Here is a 19,981-nt window from a genome sequence, read left to right as displayed (position 1 = left end):
CGAAAAATACGATAAATAAAGGAGAAAACCTGAAAAAATGAGGCCGTCCTTGATCAACAACACCAAACTTAAACCCCCAAAATCTTAAACTAGCAGAGTTCACTTTTCCTCTCCTTCACAACAACAATGGCGATTTGCTTCCAATCTCCATTAAAACCAACCGTCAACCATCCCAACTCCAGCCTCCATCTCCATCTCCCTCCATCCAAACCTACCACCTTCATCTGTCACTCCTCCCTCTCCTCCACCCAACCCACCACCCAAACCATATCCGAACCAACTCCAGTCCTTTCCTCCGTCCGAACCTTCGCTCCAGCCACTGTCGCCAACCTCGGTCCCTGCTTCGATTTCCTCGGTTGCGCTGTTTCCGGCTTCGGCGATTACGTTTCCCTCTCAATCTCTCCCACTACTCCCCCTGGTCAAATCTCAATCTCCTCCATCTCCGGCGACCCGAACTCCAAACTGTCATTAGACCCGTTAAACAATTGCGCCGGTATCGCCGCCATCTCCGCTATGAAACGCCTCAATATCCGATCTCTTGGCCTCTCTCTTTCCCTTCACAAAGGTCTCCCTTTAGGTTCCGGTCTCGGCTCCTCCGCCGCATCCGCCGCCGCTTCTGCCGCCGCGGTCAACGCACTCTTCGGAAATCCGCTCTCCTCTCTCGACCTCGTCCTCGCTGGACTCGATTCCGAAGCGAAGGTGTCCGGCTACCACGCGGATAATATCGCACCCGCCGTCATGGGCGGGTTCGTGTTAATCCAATCGTATCAGCCGTTGACGTTGATTCCGTTGCAATATCCGTCGCAAAAGGAATTACTGTTTGTATTGGTTACGCCGGAGTTTGAGGCGCCGACGAAGAAGATGCGAGCGGCGTTGCCGAAGGAGATTACGATGGCGCATCACGTGTGGAATTCGAGTCAGGCGGCGGCGGTAGTGGCGGCGGTGATGTCGGGTGATGCGGAGGGGTTAGGGAGGGCGATGTCGGCGGATAGGATAGTGGAGCCGAGGAGAGCGCCGTTGATACCGGGTATGGAGGCGGTTAAGAAGGCGGCGATTGAGGCTGGGGCATTTGGGTGTACGATTAGTGGGGCGGGACCGACTGCGGTGGCGGTGGTTGATAGGGAGGAAAGTGGGTGGATTGTGGCGGAGAAGATGGTGGAAGCGTTTAGGAAGGAAGGAGGGTTGGGTGCGAGTGCCGTTGTTCAGCAGCTTGATAGGGTTGGTGCTAAGGTTGTTAGCAGTGTTCCTATATGATTTCCGAGCACTATGTATTTGGTTTTGATCGGCGAGAGTAGAGTCTTGTATGAGACGGTCATTAAATTCGCACATTTACGAGGTTATTTCGTCACTGGCGGTTTAATATGTTGTTAATTGATTTCTGGTGGCGGATCGTTGATCATTTCAGATGTTGAGGCTGTGTTTTTGTTGTTATCGTTGTTGAAATTGAAGGTAACTGTTGAAGTTCCGAAATAATTCATGTTTGGTGGAAGTTTGACTTGTTTTTCTAGAATCGCTGTAGATTGAATGTATGTTTTTTTGTTGATGTTCAGAATCGTTATCTTTGATCTTTATTCTTTGTCTTTGTGCATGATGTTTACACGATTGATCGAGACAGTATATTCCATGAACATTTGAAATCCAAGTTGCTGAAAGCCTGAAACTCTGATAGGTTCTTGAGCATTTTGCTTCAATCTAGAATTATAAACCTGTAAAAAGATCATGTCTTTGTCTCGCGTGTTATTTTTACATTCTTCGTATTTTGTATGGTAAACAAGGCAAATTCAATATAAATGGGAGAGGGCTTCACAGAACCTCCGTCTCAAGTACTGCGCTATTTTAGCAGTTAGCATGAATGGAGGCAATGGACCGAGTGTAGAATGACCAGAAATTTGACATTCGTGTTGTGCAACTCTGTTCATGCTTAGCTGGTGTCTGTGATAAATGTGATCAAATGTGGGCGTGAATCGGAAATGAGCTATACCAAACATTGATATTGTAATCCACGATCCACGGACAAGCAGGCAAGTTGGTTTTGTATGGGTTAAGAATGAGAATCTGTATAAGTTATTGATAATGCATCACCATTCCCTCTTCTTTTGTCGGCCGGAGTGGAGTGCCATGGAGCATCCCACCTGTGGTGGGCAATTCTAATTTGTGCATATGGATTCGTTTCTTGGTACAAACCGTTGGATGCATGATTTGTTGACAGATTCTTGGAAAGCTATGCCAGTATGCCTTAGGTTATTTGAACTTGTTAGCTGTTTTAGATGGAATTGGATTAGCCTTTCTCCACTTAACTTGCTTGAAGTGGGTTCCTCTTTCTAGCTATTGTGGTAACAGTACCTAGAAGTACTGCTTCTTGCTCTGTACTAAATCAAGAAAAAATGTTTCATTGAGGTCAATTTCGGGAGAAGTACTGTTCAGTTTGGACTCTGTTTCATTAAGGTTTCGAGTCATAGTTGGGTCCTTCTACTTAGTACAGTCTGTACAGAACAACTTTTCCATTAAATTTTCATCTCAACTAGAACAACTTTTCTGATTAGGTTCTCCACTTCTTCCACTTCCGGTTACTCCACTAAAGTTTTTTTTTTTTTTGAAGTCCACTTGTATTATTTTTTGAGGAAACAATTATAATTGTAATGTAATTGGTCTCGCAAAAGCTTAGTGAGAGACGTCTATCCAAAGTTTGTGTTCCTCTGCACACTTTTTCATAAAAAATCTCGTGCTTAAATTTTATTGCGCTAGAATTTATGCTGCTTGTTTTTTAAGCAAAATTTAGTTAAAAGGAGAAACCCTGTCTGAACTCCATAAGCAATCAGGTATCAAGGCAGCACCACTTGCACTTGAACTTAAGACATGGTTTCTCCTTTTTCTGATAGTGAAACTGGTTTGGCTTACGCTTTTCGCGTAGCAACAGCAGCGGTTTATCCACTTGTTGCTAACTACCATGATCACAGAACCTTCATAGTGCCATCACCTTACGGTGTAGGCTAATGACTGTGTTACCTGTCTGTCGGAGTTTCGTGCTGGAGAACTAACTAGGGTTCTTGATGGAGTACAATCGTCGGTTCATGTTGTTACGTATAGGTAAAGGGTTCGGCTTTCATTCATTCTGTCCAATGTGCCGCCATTAAACAAGCAACTGGTTTTATCAGCGATAAGATGGTTTTATCTAAAGCCCTTATAAATGTCCAAAGTTGTGGAAATTAGTTGTTTATGAACAGTAGGGCAGTAGATTTTGTGCTACTCACGTGAGATACAGTGTATGCACTGTTGCTCTCTCTTTATTCTACTTATATTATTCCTGCTCTCTTGTTCCTCTTCGTCTATCCTCCTCCTTTCCTCCTCCTTTCCTAGATCTGGTTAGTTTCTACTCTTTCATTCTCCTTTTCTTCATTTTTAATCACCTCTCATCATTTTATTGCACACTCATCTTCTATTTTATTTTCATCTACTGCTTTCGATCACTTAATTAGGGTTTTGACGTGTGTTTCGTTTGGGTACAGTTTTATTGTGTTTGTTGAAGTTGGTTGATTGATTACTTGAATCTGGATGTTCTCAAGCTTTCGGGGATCATTTCAATGGTGGATTTCAAAAGTTCTGGTAATTTCATTTATTATTGTTTGTTAGCATTAATTTATTGGCTTTACGATTCCATTTTTTAAGTGATCAGGTTCATCCAGTTGATGATTGATCAATTTTGATGTTGTCTTTGATCGTTATTTCAAATTGTGATAGAATTTGTATCGCTGGGTGATAGCAAAAGGGCCAGTTATCTTTTGACGAGGGGGAAATGGGTCGTTGTTGATTCTTCATAGTTAATTTCTACCTTGGATAGAGTGATTTGTTTTCCATAACAGTTACTAGGTTTGTTTTATTTTTACTTCTTTCACAAAATTAGTTTTTAGGAGTGTGATTAGGGGTGAATTATTGGGTATTTTGATGTAGGGATGCGGACTTGGCTTATAGAATTGGTGTCGCGACTGCGTTGGAGGTTAGAGCAAGTGGAGCTCATTATGCGTTCGCTCCTTGCGTTGATGTGAGTAATTTTCATTTTAGTCGTTGTTAGTGTTGAATGTTGATTGCTACAGTGATTGGCTGAAGTTATGCATACACTATTCGTGGTTGTTTTAGGCTTTATTTTTTCGGTGTTATTTCAGTTCATGATAGTAAATTATTGTTAAGTATTTCAATTCAATTCGGACAGGTTTAGTCCAAAAGAACAAAGCATAAGTGAGACAATTGTTTAGATGAGACATTTTCAATTCATAGAGTATTTGGAAGAGAGTTAATAGTGGATTGCTTATGTTGTTTGATACTCCTGCTTTCCTCCTACTTCCCATTTCATATTTTGGTACTTTGATCGGTGTTACTTTGAGAATTATAAAGTTTAATAAATGAAACTTAGAACATTCATGTTTAAAAATCTTTCACAAAATAATATTTTCGACAAAAAATGTAATACATAAATGGAGAAATAGATAGTCAAAGTATGGCGTTCGAGACTATGCAAAATGACATGGGAAGAACATAGAAGGAAGGAGGGAGTATGACTTCTTAGGATGCTACGAATACAAATTTGAAATTTGTAGGGTGTTGGTGTGTTAGGAATGTAACTTATATCAACGTGTCCTATTGTCCAAATGTTGTCGGAGTGGAGGTATATCCATAACAGTTACAGCAAAAGCGTAGCTAGTGAAATGAAAATGTACATGAACATGTCCTTTTGTCCAAATGTTGCTACTCTGAAAGCCATGGGTTGGTATGACCCCACAACATCAAGAGTATTTAGGCCACTGATTGATGGCTCAGACCTTTTCTCTTTATTGATGGACAAATAAATTGTGTCTCCTTACAGGTTTGCAAAGATCCGAGGTGCGGAAGATGTTATGAGAGTCATAGTGAAGACACCGAAATTGTTAGGAAGACGACTTCTATTGTATCAGAGTTGCAGGGGAATCCTCCAATAGGACACCCAAACGGTTATCCTTATGTTGCTGGAAGGTGAAGGACAAATTCTATTTTCAACAAATTTGTTTTTTCTCCCCTTCAACTAGCCTGTTGTAGTAAGTTACATCATGCTTTCAACTTATTGGATTCATTATTAAATGTTCCAGAAAGAATGTCATTGCCTGTGCCAAACACTTCGTTGGTGATGGGGGAACTCATAAAGGTATAAATGAGGGGAATACGAGAACTTCATTTGAAGATTTAGAGAGGATCTATGGCACCTTATCTGGACTGTATCGCTCAGGGAGTTTGTACTGTTATGGCCTCCTATTCTAGCTGGAATGGAATAAATCTTCATGCAGAACGTTTTCTTCTCACTGATATTCTAAAAGAGAAGCTGGGGTTTAAGGTATATTTCCACACTATTATGCCTGGATTATCGTTTGTATTTTTGTAATGACACAACTTATTGAGTGACATTTAACATGGCAGTATACAGCTTCTATGCCTCACTACACATAAGCTGTTAGGAGGACAACTTATAGAGTAACCGCTAAATCTGCGTTAACATGGCAGTACATAACTTCGATACTTCACTGCCTTCATTAATGATATATACTTTCTTTATAAATTGTTTAGAAATGAGGGTATAGTGTTACAAACATTACCTGCTCAGTTTTGCATTATTTTTGGTTAATGTGAGATCAGTTTATCATCTATCCTCTTTTACCGTAATTTTTTGATCATATAGCCACTGTGAAACTGGGAATTTAATTTTAAATTTTGCTTCAGGGCTTTATAATTTCAGATTGGGAGGGCATTGACAGAATTTGTGAATCCAAAGGTGCAGACTATCGTTTCTGCGTTTCATCTGCTATTAATGCAGGGATAGACATGGTAAGGAAACAATAATTGTACTTGTATGGCTTAAACTTTTCTTTTGTTTATGTTCCATCCTTGACAGAGTAAGCACGCAGGTAATGGTTCCTTTTGAATACGAAAAGTATCTCCAGGAGTTGACCTATCTTGTAGAATCGAAAGAGATACCGTTGTCTAGGATTGATGATGCAGTTGAACGAATTTTGAGAGTGAAGTTTGTTGCAGGGCTTTTTGAGCATCCATATAGCGACAGGTCTTTGCTAGATGTTGTTGGTTGCAAGGTAGGTTTGAAATTTTGTTTACTTTCTTTTTGCGATGTTGAATGTTTGGATTGAAGGCGTAGTCCGAAGGCAGAATAGTTGAGTGTATCTAAGATGAGTAGGCTGATACGGATGTATAGGAATGGGTAATGTATCTAAGATGACAGTTGAGTGTTTGGATTGAAGGCATAGTCCGAAGGCAGAATAGTTGAGTAGGCTGATACGGATAAGTATTCCCTTCATAAAAACATTGTTGTCCATCTTGCTCCTGTATTGGTTCCTCATATATTTTTCACTTTATCTGTTTTTCCTATAGTCTGATTTGTGTTTCTTCTTTTCGATGGCAGCTATGAATTTATTTAAACACTAGACAAGGAGAAGCATCCTGTGGAAGGACCTCTCTATTATTATTTGCTCAACACACTTTTGTACTGCTTGCTCGTTCTTCATATTTACTGGGCTGTACTAATGTTCCAGATGCTTTGGAAGCAATTCCAAGCAAGAGGGCAACTTAGTGATGATGTCCGTTTTGGTAAGTCCTCGGCTATATATTTATACTACTCTCAGTTTTGTTTGGGTAAAGTGAATGTAGTGAGACAATGGGGTGGGGAAGCATGGAGAAATGATTTGGATTAGGGTTCTATTTTTGTGTGATAATAAATATGTGAATTATTAAAATCTCTAGCCACTGAAACCGAACCAACAAGAATCCTGCGTTGACTATTGGTTCACATAGTTATTTACTGATTAATATTGTTTGCGGCGCAGATTCTGAAGGTGAAAACGAACATGAAGATTGATCTTGTTTAGCTAGGGAATATTAGTCGGATTTTATGGAGCATGTTGCACAGGTAGCGTCAACTAGCATCTCATTTTACATACTAAACAAGCATTTATTTACTATGGTTAAGTGATGACTAATGCTAATTACTCAAGATGGTAGATGAGTCGATAATTCATAATTAATAGACCAATGTGGCATACTTGCACGAGTCCACACCGATGTTGTACCAAAGAAAAAAAAAAAAAAAAAGTTAGGCAGAGTCTTTTGGGTATTGAGATAACTAGACTATTATCCCCCCCCCCTAAATCATTTATTTACGTTTTTAGTCTGTGTAAACAAACACTTGAGACTGAGGGAGTTGTTATTTTCTCTTACTACCTTTGTTATTTGTATTAGCAATTAATGGCTAGATAGGGTATAATTTCGGAAATGAATTGCCGGTAATGAGAAATAGAGCGGGAGGTGGAGTGGCATAACATAAGAATAGAGTCTAACAAGCTATGGTTGGATACAAAAGTGTCAATTAGTTTTTTTTGGGGGTGATGTGTGGAGTGGCCACGAGATGGGGGTCGGTGTGCTAGACTGGGCTAGGGTGTGTGGAGTGGGATGTGGTGATGTAAGCGAAGACGTCAATATCCGGTTTGACGGTTTCCTAAAATGAAAAGTCGATTGAAAGGTTCCTCCTTGGAAAATGTATCCGCGTACTTTCTTATTGCTACCGAATGCACATCATTAGTTTAAATCATGTATCAAAATCATGTATGGCCACCGTTTTAGTTATTCATTTTTATCTTAATTTGCGTTCTTGCTTTTTTCTCCGAGCATATTGAATTGCTTTTATTGAGATCATTTTGGATCGATTTTATTCGATAGTCAAGGATTTATCCACCTTAATTCACTTAACCCTCTAGCCGTTATTGATTGACTCTATGAAAGTTTGATTTGTTTATATATTACTTCTGGGATTTTAATAGTAAAAATATTTATATTATTTGCTTCGCCTTTTTTGTTTCATTTATGTGTTAGTTAACAATTCACTTGTTTAGTCTCCCACTTTAATGGTCTTATATCAGACTTACTTTTACTTGTAAACATTACATCCTTTATGGATAATTGTTTTGTTTGATTGTAACTAATTGAACTGGTGAGTTAGTCGAAGTGTCGTGTCGGTGTCGACACGATAGGTGTCGGACACGCGATACGGCAGGTAAGTGAAGTGTCGGAGTAACCTAGGTTTACTGGTTCAAAGTGAATTGGTGATTTGGTTTATTTTCAAGTCGCCGTGTGAGAGTTTCTTACACAAAAAACCTATGTATTAATACATTAGCGTCAAACAATTACGTATGTGATATGGTATTGTGATTTCAGGCCATCATGGTGATTCTTTCTGTGGAGTTTTATTGATTTTAAAGCTGAATTTTTCTTTTAAAAAAACTACGATGAAACTTCGAATATATAATGATAGATATTGTGTTTGTCCAAATGTTTCGGAAGGAGGGACGGTTAATTGAAGTGGATAATTGAAGTTGATCAACGATGAGGCAATTGACGATGATGCTGAGGTTGGCGACTTATGTAAGAGGTATTTACATATATACGATCGCTTTTCTGTGTTTATTTTATCATAAAATTGCATTCTTGTGATTACCTAATTGAAGCTACATACTCATCCTCTTAATTCTTTATTCTCTATGGTTTAGTTATTTAAATCTCTTCTGTATTTGTTAATTGAAGTTTCTCTTCTTCTTCCTTTCACATTCATTTATTCAACCTCATGTTGGACACCGCTTGTTTGGTCCGAAGATTGTGGTAGCAAGTCTATGGATAATTGTTAATTGTTGTTTTTTGAAATTTTAAGGATTTATATTCGTTGTACCTCAACTGACAACTATCCACTGCAATCTCCACCAATGACACTTTTACTTTATCACCCCTTTCAAAGATAACGTTCTTTGGAGACAGATCACCCTTTCATGCTTCTTGGCTATATCGCGGTTTAAAAGGCCTTACTCTTGGGGTTTGTGGTATATGTCTGAGCTATACGGTAATTGCAGTTATAGGCGTGTCTATATCAGGGGATATTTTCCGTATAAATTATAAACTAATTGTCTTTGTTGTCTAATTGATGTAAGTGAGCATGGATTTTTAGCTTGACTCAGTCATAGGGAGTAGTTGAGGAATACGTTGCTGGGTAGCTTCTTATTGGTTGGTGTCTTGCCTTGTGAGACCCCTAATATCGGCACCTATATTTTATCCGAGCAACTGTTGGGAGTTTAACCCTGGGTAGCTATGCAGTAAATTATCATAATGTCGTAGGTACATAAGAAAGTGCCCATCTTCCTTCACACCTTGTCAAACATTGTGAAACTTTAGTTGAAAACTTGAAGATGCGACAATGGTAAGATGAGAGTGTATTTGTGTTTATTTTTCTCCTATGTAGTTATTTATTTGTTTTTTTTAATCAATTTTTCTATCTCATAGAGTACTTATACTGTGAGTTTGTCTCAGGTTGTGTATTGACCCTGATCGGGCCAGATGAAGTTATTTTGGCTATGTACATCTAATCCCCTAACCTCGCTATTAACAGTTTCCCTTAAGGTATTTTGGGTATTGTTGGTATTGTTGTTTGGTGTCAATTGAAGGAGGCAAAATATATGTACACCGGAGCTCTATTTATTGATGGGTGTTGATTTTCGTAGTACACATTTTACTCATCTCAGTACACTGTTGACTATTGTACCCCTCTCATTTTTCATTTTATTTTCTCTCTCTAACCTCTCTCTAAACTATTCTTTCTAATTTCAAGCTTGTATTCTCTAATTTCTTCATGTAGTGACAGTAATGTATTCATTAAATACATTGGAATAAAAAGAAAAAAAAAAATCAAACCAAATCCTACAAACAATACTACGTTGAATTAAAAAAACGAAGTAAAGATTTCTATGTCGTAGTATACTACTTCTTGCCGGCAACATTGAATGAATGCATTAGTCTGCTACTTTTTGCCGGCAACATCCGACTACCCCAATATCCCTCCCTCTCACATCAATTAACAATAATTAATTTGGACATAAACCCTAATTTAAAAAGATACTAAATTATAATCAATCAATTTGATTATTAGTTATTAATAATTGGTAATGGATTATTGAATTAAATTCACGTTCTAATAATTCATAATTGAATAATTTGAAGATAGTTGAAAGGAGTTAAAGAAGTAATAATAGAGAGAAGTTAGAGAGAGTTATGTTTGATATTATTTTGTCAAGGGTAGACAAATGGAAAATTTGGTGTAAAATGTACTGAAATGAGTAAAATGTGTACTGCGAAAATAAATTACGTTATTGATTTGTAGAGAAGGTCGGTAATATTTGTCATTATGTGCGTACATATCGTTATCAGCAGAGTCTTGGCATTTTAATATTGCTCAAAAGCTTACTGCACTCATCTTCTGTGAAACTGAATTATATTCAAGCTCAAAACATCAGCAAAAATGGCTGAAATATCTGGCAACACTTTTATATACAAAGATTCTAGCTTTCCGATTGAAGAAAGAGTGAAAGATCTTCTCTCTAGAATGACAGTGAAAGAAAAGCTTGGTCAAATGACTCGATATGCAAACTGTCGCTACTCCTTCCTCTCTTAAAGACTTGGGCATAGGTAATATTAGTTTCACTATTTTTCATACTTATTTGTTTTAAATTTTGCGTCTGCTGAGAAGAAAGTGATGAATTATTCAGGAAGTGTTTACAGTGAGGCAGGAAAGGCGCCATCTGAGAATGCAACTGTGACAGAATGGGTTGATAATCTTCAAAAGTCGGCAATGGAATCACGGTTGGGGATTCCAATAATATATGGCATTGATGCTGTTCATGGTCATAACAGTGTTTATGGAGCTACTATTTTCCCTCATAATGTCAATATAGGTGCTTCTAGGTTGGTATTTGGCACTCAGTACTTGAATACCTTTATGCCGTTAAGGGCGTAAGGCAAACTTTTTTTAATAGCTTAGCAGGTTGTAGTGAGATGGTCTAATGGTGAGGCGGTGTGACTGTGTGAGTTTGAAAGCAAAGTTTGAAATATGCAAATTTCTAGGAGTTGTCAGAATGATATTCGGGCCAGATGAAGTTTCCGCGATTTAGGGAATAATGAGCCAGTCTTGTATGAGAAAAGATTGGTAAGAATTGCGAGGTAGGACCGTCTCATATAAGTTTGCGAGTTTGGGACCTTATTTACGCATTATGCATTTTGTTACAGCTATGTTATTCTAATGGTTGCGGTATCGACTACCGAGTAACATTGATCAATATAGTTCTTCAGGTACCAGCATTTGATATTTGAAGATTATTATGGAGAAGATGAACTCATCATTCTTGAAGAAGAATGATGTGTATGATGTCTTTAAAGATAAATATATTAGAGTAAGAAAGATCGACAGCCAAAACGGCCTTGATCGTGTAAATTAATTAAACTTTTGTATCTTACATGAACTTTATTTGGTTCCTTTGAATTCCAGAGTATAATGTTATATATGATTCATCATTTATTCTTCGTAGAGAAAATAAGTTTGTCATACGAATAGGCATTTTCAAGTGTTCCTTTTGCAAGGATCAAGTATGAGTTAATCATTATATACCCATTTATTGCTCGTTGTGGTCGATAAATTGTGGTTACAAAGCGATTATAAAGGATAATGTAGATTATAAGTGTTCATGCTATTAAAAAATGTAGGGGTCTCGCAGACGCAAGTTTCATGACAAAAGTACGTGGCTCTTGACATTTTCTTGCATTGAAATAAAAGAACTTATAGAAGCAACATAATGCTATACAAATTGAAAATTACTTCTTCTCAATAACACAGTACCTTAAGGAAGGCTTAGTTAACATTAGACGTAAACAGGATAGCTTTGACAACAGAACAAAACGCGTCTTGGATCTCTGCATATTGATTTATCAATTGCCAATTTATAACCTTCAACTCCAGAATTTGAAAGGCAAGTATCAATGTGAAACATCCTCTGACATTTAAGACTTTTGACAAAAATAGTCAAATTGTAACATCCTATGGTAAAAGCACCAAATTTAACATAGACTAATTGTTCAATTGTTTTAATCACAATTATCAGTTCAAAGAACAACATTAAATGTAAAAAAAAAAATACTTAGTTCTATTGTTTCTTCGTGCACCGAATGATTTGATAAGGGGCACAAATGACAATTGTATCACTAAATATTTGAAGACGGTTCAATAGAATAAGAAAATAAAACGTCAAATTAGGACAACTACATTGAACATTACACATAAAAAAGAAAGCTTCTACACTAGAACAAAACGCAACTACAGCAACATACATTCAGTAATTCTCGCAAAGTCTACGCCATAAACAGATTCGCTGCAACACAAATGGAAACGCGTCTTGGATCTCCGCGCGCACCGCGCGCGGAGAGACAACTAGTGAATACAAATGTCTCTAATGAGTTTTCCCTCGTACAGGGTAGATTACTTTCCGCCTCCACATAACTAGGCTACGGCAACACTATTTAAGACGGTGTTTAGAACCAACCTCCACGGCTCTACTTATAATTTGCATCAAATCACCACAAATGTTCCAAAATTCAAATTTACCCAGTTATTAGTAGAATGTTCAACAAAACTGCAGTAAGAACAGCAGAAACTATTTACAACAACTTATACAACAAATTTCAGAAACAAGGGAAACCCGCCTTCCCTGAAAAGCCTCCTAAGGAACTTTTAAGCAGCCCAAAATTCCTGACAACTCAAGTTCAGTCATTGCAACGATAACATTAGTCATTCTTTTGCCTTGCACCGTAGGCAAAGAACTCGGTAATGACCTCGAGGGGCATGCCCTTAGTTTCCGGGACCTTTAGGTAGATAAATACCCATGAAATTATACTAACCACTAAATACATCCCAAAGACGCCACTTAGACCGATTGAGTTGAGCAACATGGGAAGAGTATCAGTGACTATGATGTCGCCAATCCAAAATGTCAACGCACAAATGGCTATGCATAGTCCACGGACCCGAGTTGGGAATATCTCAGCACAGAGGATGTTTGGGACTGGACCAAAGCCCATCACGAAGAAACAGAAGTACAGAATTACGCAGATTGTGGAGATCACTGAATGGGCTGTTGCGCCCATACTGATCACGTCTGCTAGGATTAACAGGATGAGGGATATTATCAATACAGGGATTGTAGTGAGCAGCAAACTCCTGCAAAGAAAAACAAATATTAGCCCAAGAAGAAAGGAAAGAAGGAAACTCTGGACGGCAATACTGCTTTCAGCTTGACCAGTCCCAATTTTCCGAGTTTCGTTATATATCGTTGTTGCGTACTTGCATGTCCAAGAGTTTAAGTACATTTAACTCCGGTAAAGCCGTGAAGGTTGTCATACATTTCAGTTAGGAGCTGTTCGCATCCGCTACAAATTTTGTGTTTGATTGAACCATTTGGAAGCCTGACTATACTTTTGCATAGGGCTCCCAAAATGATCAAGATGGCTGTGCTTTTATAGCGCACAAGAAAGGCTAACAAAGATAGAATATAGAACTATTTTAAGACGAGATTTATAAGGTAAAGGCAATTACCTCCTTCCGGCAAGATCCATGAGCCTCATTGCAACAGCAATAGCGGGAAGCATTAGAAGTGTAGTCAGTGCACTGATTAGAAATGATGCAGATGTGGAGCTGAGCCCAAGGTTTGAAAGGAGGCCACCGACACCGGCCTGCTCAAGTATTTGAGGAGTGTAATACAGAACCCCATTTATTCCCGAGAACTGCAGCAGGTATTATATCTTCAGTTTAACATCATACAAAAGATTTTTAAGAAAGAAATAACATGCTAAACAGTGTACGTATAAAGGATGGATAGGCTGAGGCGTAGCTTGTCATTCAAACAACCATGGAGTACCAAAAATGAATCGACCTGATCCAAACCCGTACTCATTTCGAGCATGGTACACAGCTTGAAGATGACCCAATCAGAGATGACCTAATTAACGCGAAAAGAGTAACTTGAAACTAAAACTTACGTATATCACACAAAGAAACCACCATTGGCCCTGACCCGTAACCATTGACTTGAAAATGACCTAACTGTTACCCATTGACCTGAAAATGACCAACCCGTAATCAAAATAACCAGACCTAACCTGTATTAAATGAAATATACATGGGTGACCCGACCTGTCACATGCCTAGAACTTTGGATAGGTATCAATAAACTGTTTGTTGACAATGACTCCATACTCTTTAACTAACATAACTAAAGATGGTATAAACTGAAAAAAAAAAAAAAAAACAGACTAATAAATATAGATTTACCCAATAAGGTGCTCAATATAAACCATCCAGGACAGCTGCTCTAATAAATATGGTGTTACATGGTTATTACCTGCTGTAGAATTTGAAGTCCAACACCTACAACCAGTGCACGCCTGACTCCGGGATCTAAAAGATCTCTCCAACTAGGCCCTTTCCCAGCAGTTTGAGAAGGATGAACCATTGCCGGCCCAATCATGTGTTGATCCATAAGCTCTTTAGAGTAAAGAGCTGGTTGACTTACCAATGCCGAGGCCCTTATATACTCGGTTTCTCCGGTCACATCACCACCAGGTAGAGAAACTAAAGATCCACGTTTAGAACTCGCGTCACCTTCCGGATGCAAATAAATTCTCTTAAACCCTCCTTCCTTCTTTCCATCTACACCTTCTCTCTCGGTCCATTTCCATGCGAGCTGCCAACCACCACCAATGCCACCAGCATCACTCCCTTGGATTATGCTACTAGGCTTCATACTGAACAAACTGCCATGGGAAGGCGCAGCAATGTCTTTATCCGTTGCCTGGCGAGAAATCAACGGACTTTGCAAATTATTATCATCGTCACCTTCACCATCATAATCATCCTCTGGGTGTTCCTCGTCATTTCCCACAGAAATGTTCTCCTCATCCCAATCTTCGTTTTTCGGATCTTTCCCTCCCATACTGAACATACTACCAAAAGTCGGAAAGATTATGCTTCTCATACTCCCATGTTCTTGAAATTTCTCGTGGACACTACCGAAAAGTGTGACTAGAGGATCCACCAGGGAACCAGTAGGATTCTGAATACTACCTTGGCGAGATGCAAGGCCCAGCATACTTTGGCCTGTGGTAGGCCTAGCGATCCAAGAGCGGCCTTGTTCAGGCCCGTATAACTTGATCTGATCCTTAACAACTGCTGGATCTAGATCCTCATTAAGTCCTGTATCTGGCTCGATTATGTATTCCTCTATAGATGTGTCGGCTCCAACTCCAAGACCCTCAACAAGCAGAGCCATTTCAGCTGTTGATACAAGAAATTGTACATAGCATCATTTTACTGGGTAACTTGCAGTCAGCAAATTATACTTCGATTCAGAAGATTGTCATTTCAAAATTGCATAATAGCAAAGGAAAACAATGATAAATGAATAAATTACGGAAACTGAAGTGAATAGGGGAACTTGTCCACATTTAAACAAGGATCTGAATAAGAAAAGAAATAAACAACGAAATGAAAATATAACTACAAGATTAACCTGAAAAGGAAATGCTAACACTTTACGAGTCAGCTAAAATACAAAAAATGACAAGTCTTTCCGAATCAATGATATTTTCAGTGCGTCCACAGTATATATATAATGAAAGGCTGAATCTGTAACTTAAGTAAATGGAAATGGAAAAGGACTAACCAGAGACATCATCCCTGCCTCTTAATCGCTGAAGAACCTTTTTTGCTTCGGACATTCGCCCTTTGCTAACAAGCCAACGGGGAGATTCGGGCAAAAAGAAAACAGTCAATGCAAAATAAACAACTGATGGAATAAGAAGAACCCCAAGCATCAATCTCCAATTAGGTTTATCCATTAATGACATCCCGAAAACCATACAGTAAGACAGGAACATCCCACCAGAACCAGTAAACTGAGGAAGGGTGTTTAATAACCCCCTTATTTCAGTCGGAGCTGTCTCCGATATATAAAGAGGAACAAGGGTGACTGCCAACCCAACTCCAAGACCATCTATTAGCCGTGCCACGAGTAAAATATAAACATTGGGGGACCACAACATCATTACAGCGCCAACAAAGTAACAAATGGAGGAAATGATCATCATAGGACGACGACCAAGTGAATCTGCAACCGGTCCTGAACATGTCGTAACAACTGTTGCTCCGATAAGTGACATGGCCACAATTAGGCCTTCTAATGTGGGATTCGTCTCCAACTTGAATTCTTTCTTAATATATAGCACACCTCCTGTAATCAATAACAGAGAACAAAGACAACAATTTTAGTAATCTTATGTCAAAAATCTACAGGAACACACGAGAAATGACTCGAAAGTATAATATACAAAAAAAAAATCCAAAGAAAATCAATGGCTTACACAACCAAAGACATCTATATACACACTCATTTCCTTTTCATTGGACTCTTTTTTGTTCTTTTCAAATCTCACACTTTTGGGTATGTTTATGTGGATCCAAGTTGTTGTCAACAATTTCTAAGATGAGTAACTTTGTAAGAACGACTTCGTTTTTACCAATTGAGTATTAATGCTATAAGTACAAGTACAACAAGCTGTCTATGAACTGATATATATAAGATGACATATAATATACATTATAGAGCTAAGCTATCAAATTTTTCTCTGATTTCTTCCACAGATCTTAACAACAGGAAGAAAAAAAAATATTAAAAAATTTAATCACACTGAGAATTTCTACAATAGAAAGAGCAACCAGAAAGTAAAAAAATTCTGAGTTATAAGTGGAAATTACCAGCAATAGTAGCATTATCCCATCCTTGCAGTAAATTTCCAACTGCTGCTGCAATTGCCACCCAAACTGCTCCACTCATTTTCACTCCAATTTACTTGATCAACTCCTTGCACTAATTGAACTGCAAAAAAACACCCATCAAATACAAACTTCATCACTTCTATCTAATATCCCATCAATCATTTGTTTACTTTTTTTATTCTTTGCGAGGGGTATTTTAATCGAAGTTAAACAAATGATTTGGATGGAGTGAGTAACAATTTATACATAACTACAGCAAAACCCTAATCAAACCCAATTCACATCACAAAATTAAATTCATGGGATACATAATCAATACTTAAAAACCAACAATTATGCTACTCCGACTTTTCTGATTCCCCCACGGACACTCGGACCTGGGTATGACACTTCGGTACCTCATTTTAAGCCAAATTATACATATTTTTTCATAAAATTGGCTGAGTTCGACACTTGGACGCACCAGTATCGGATACTTCTAAGCGAGTTTGAGCAACATATCCCAACAATTAAACATAAACCCAGAAAACCCTTAAAAGGATGGAGAAAAAGATGAATACCCAAATGATAAAGATTCCAACTTTTTTAAGAATTATGGTACTTTACCTTTAATAAACCTTAGATTGAAAGTGAGTGTGTAACTACTCACTATACTTCACAAAATTCCAACCTATAGGAAACTGCAATTTGCCATACCAGTATAGTAGGTTAAAACCATAAAAAAAAATTATAAGAATTATTCAAAATTACAGAAGAACCCAAAAACAAACAATTTAAATGCAAAATTTATTTAAAAAAAAAAAAAAACAAAGTTTAGGTAAAGACAGAAACCCTTTAGGTAACTGACAGAAGTTTCATTTTCATGTGACACATGCCCTCTTCTTCCTTCTCCCTAACAATACACCTATTTTTCTGCTGAAATACTTGAATTTTCATCCAACTTTATGCACTTAAAACTAATTTTGTTTGCATATGTTTATACAGAAATTCTTCTTTTGAAGATGGATATATCAGTCTTAAATAATGGGGTATTATTTAACGATTTACCTATATTTGAAAGTGATTTGGTTTGATATGATTTGATCATTAAGCACTAAACTTGATGCTTATTGCAGTTTGGTATTAATCAAAGTGAAAATAGTGGAGATTAAAAATACGTAGTTGCTGTAAAGTAGGAAACTTTATACCTGCTAAGCTGCCATTGCTTATATTTTACGAGTGTAGAATATAATTATTTATGTGGTAAAGATACGACATGTTTATAAATACAAATTCAATAAATCTCGTTTATGACGGTGGTTTTAAAAAGACTTCTCACAATTCCTCCTTCACTTGTTTTCTCACTCACAGCTTGTGAGACATTTTTTTAAAGTGTTCGTTTTCAATGAGAATGAGTGATACAAATTAGAAGTATGAATGTGATTAGAATAATGAAGTACCAGAAATGATTCGATTGAATTAATGATTGAAGTTGGAATACTATACTAGGTGGGTCTTGATGTTGATATAAAGTTAGTTTAAAGTAGTGATAGAGTAGACCATTTGGGGCAGCTGCAATGATCAGCATTTGGCCACACTGCCCATAGTACGTCCGTGCTCTGTATCGTATCTAGTGGCGCAATCTCAGGACTAACCGAGTAAAAGGCTTTGCTATTTCTCTCTTCAACTTAAATTTATTCATTTTAGCTAAATTTCATTCATTTTAGCTTATCTTTTTCAAATTAACTTTTTTGTTCTTTCTAACTTAATTTCACCTAATTTCAGTTAAGCTCAACTTTATTTAGTTGAGTTCAATTCGGTACATCTCTTCACAAATTAATTCTTACTTCAACTTCATTCGGTTCAGCTTAACTCTATTCATTTTAGTTCAATTTATCTCACTTCAACTTTTATTAGCCGAAAAGAACAGAACCTACATCAGTTCTATTCGGTTCAGCACCACTCAGTTCTAGTGAAGTTCAGTTTAGCTTATTTTAGCCGAAAATAACAGGGCCTAAAAGTTTGCCAACCCGACTTGCTTTGTTGAAAATTATGTCCATAAGGTTAAATTCAAGTTTTGCGCGTAATTATATCTAATCTATTTAAAGGGAGATCTTAAATTCTTATTTGACATTTTAAGAATCTATATACTAGTTCTCTCATCAATAAGATTTTAGTTGCCTTTGCACTAAATAATCAAAATAGTAAAGAATATGTAATTTGATGAATTAGACAATACGAGATTTTAAGCATGATCAATAAATAAAGGCATGAACTTTGTTTACCAACACCACAAATAGAAATCGATTAGCAATGTTGGTAGCTGGTAGGCAATTTATAAACACCATTATAAGCTTTTAAAGAGGCTGATGGTATGCCCTGACTTAAACTGTATAAGGCAAATTCTTTGACCTAAACTTTAATGTACCAAAAAAATTGATGAGTACATTGATGAACAGAAAAATATTTTATATCAAATATTGCAATTGCTATGACAAAGTACGTATACAATTTAGTTACAAAATGATATTTAGACATTATTAATAGCATGACGATGTCAGCTAACTTTGATGCAAATTAAATGACACAAAATCTCATTAGACGATACCTATTGTCTATAACTAAATACGGGCCAAATACAATACCACATTCCTAATAGGACAAACAACAAGTGGGATGGTGGGGGCCAAAAATATCACCACTTTTATGTTATTTAACCCGTGTTCCGGGTGTAATTCCAGAGCAAGTATCGTTAGCACCCGTGGCTGGTAGAATAATGTCTTGAGTTGAACCCTTCTTGCTTCTATCGTCCCTCTCGGCCTCTCCTGCAACAATGAACGAACTGAGGGCTTGGCTTTGTGCCAAGCGTACTCACTCCGACGCTCAAGTCGGTAAAAACTTAAAGGATTAAGGTCGTGTGTTACTTGGCTAGATATGTATTGTAGAGAGATAAGGGAGATATTACCAGATGAATAGTGTATTTAGGTTAAGTTGTGAGATCCTTTCCTCAAAGAAGGTTGAGGAGTATTTATAGGCTTTCACCTTTTGTCACGTAGTGGCCAAGTGGCCAAGTGGCTAGCAGGTGGAAAGACCGTTCTACCCTCGGCCGATGGACCTATGGCGGGCCGTACCGACGGGTCTTGGATATGAGTACGCGGGTATGTGTCCCTTTGCCGGCGGTTTGTCGCGCCGAGACCACAGCTAACGTGCCGATGGGCCGATCGGCTAGGCTTGTCTAAGTCGTTGACTTGCTTGTGGATATCTTTGACCTTGCTCAGT

At 37.8% G+C, this 19,981-nt stretch overlaps 2 protein-coding genes and 1 pseudogene across 11 annotated transcripts; 2 read left to right on the top strand and 1 right to left on the bottom strand.

The window, feature by feature from the left end:
* The first annotated feature begins 38 nt into the window (after nt 1–38).
* LOC141599462 (homoserine kinase) lies at nt 39–1,591 on the top strand. The gene has a single exon (XM_074419476.1). It carries the CDS (start codon nt 127–129, stop codon nt 1,252–1,254), a length of 1,128 nt encoding a protein of 375 aa, XP_074275577.1. The 5' UTR covers nt 39–126; the 3' UTR covers nt 1,255–1,591.
* Nucleotides 1,592–2,856: 1,265 nt separating this feature from the next.
* LOC141600785 (uncharacterized) lies at nt 2,857–11,180 on the top strand (annotated as a pseudogene).
* Nucleotides 11,181–12,425: 1,245 nt separating this feature from the next.
* On the bottom strand, nt 12,426–18,117 carry LOC141599461 (monosaccharide-sensing protein 2-like). 10 transcript variants are annotated; one of them, XM_074419468.1, is made up of 7 exons: nt 17,911–18,068; nt 17,330–17,403; nt 16,703–16,823; nt 15,612–16,178; nt 14,292–15,223; nt 13,487–13,674; nt 12,426–13,111 (listed from the first exon to the last, which is right to left on the bottom strand). In XM_074419468.1, the coding sequence occupies exons 3-7, from the start codon at nt 16,779–16,781 to the stop codon at nt 12,679–12,681; spliced, it is 2,199 nt and encodes a 732-aa protein (XP_074275569.1). In that variant the 5' UTR covers nt 16,782–16,823; nt 17,330–17,403; nt 17,911–18,068; the 3' UTR covers nt 12,426–12,678. The 10 variants fall into 10 exon arrangements, with proteins under 10 accessions (XP_074275569.1, XP_074275568.1, XP_074275571.1 ...); XM_074419467.1 differs by lacking the exon at nt 17,911–18,068 and adding an exon at nt 17,771–17,883; XM_074419470.1 differs by lacking the exon at nt 17,911–18,068 and adding an exon at nt 17,555–17,748 and having other exon boundaries at nt 17,284–17,403.
* Between the last annotated feature and the right edge of the window lie 1,864 nt (nt 18,118–19,981).

Source organism: Silene latifolia, chromosome 9, assembly GCF_048544455.1.
Source record: "Silene latifolia isolate original U9 population chromosome 9, ASM4854445v1, whole genome shotgun sequence".
Lineage (NCBI taxonomy): Eukaryota > Viridiplantae > Streptophyta > Magnoliopsida > Caryophyllales > Caryophyllaceae > Silene > Silene latifolia.
The sequence above is the reverse complement of the archived record's forward strand: the minus strand, read 5'-3'. Positions and strand labels throughout refer to the sequence as shown.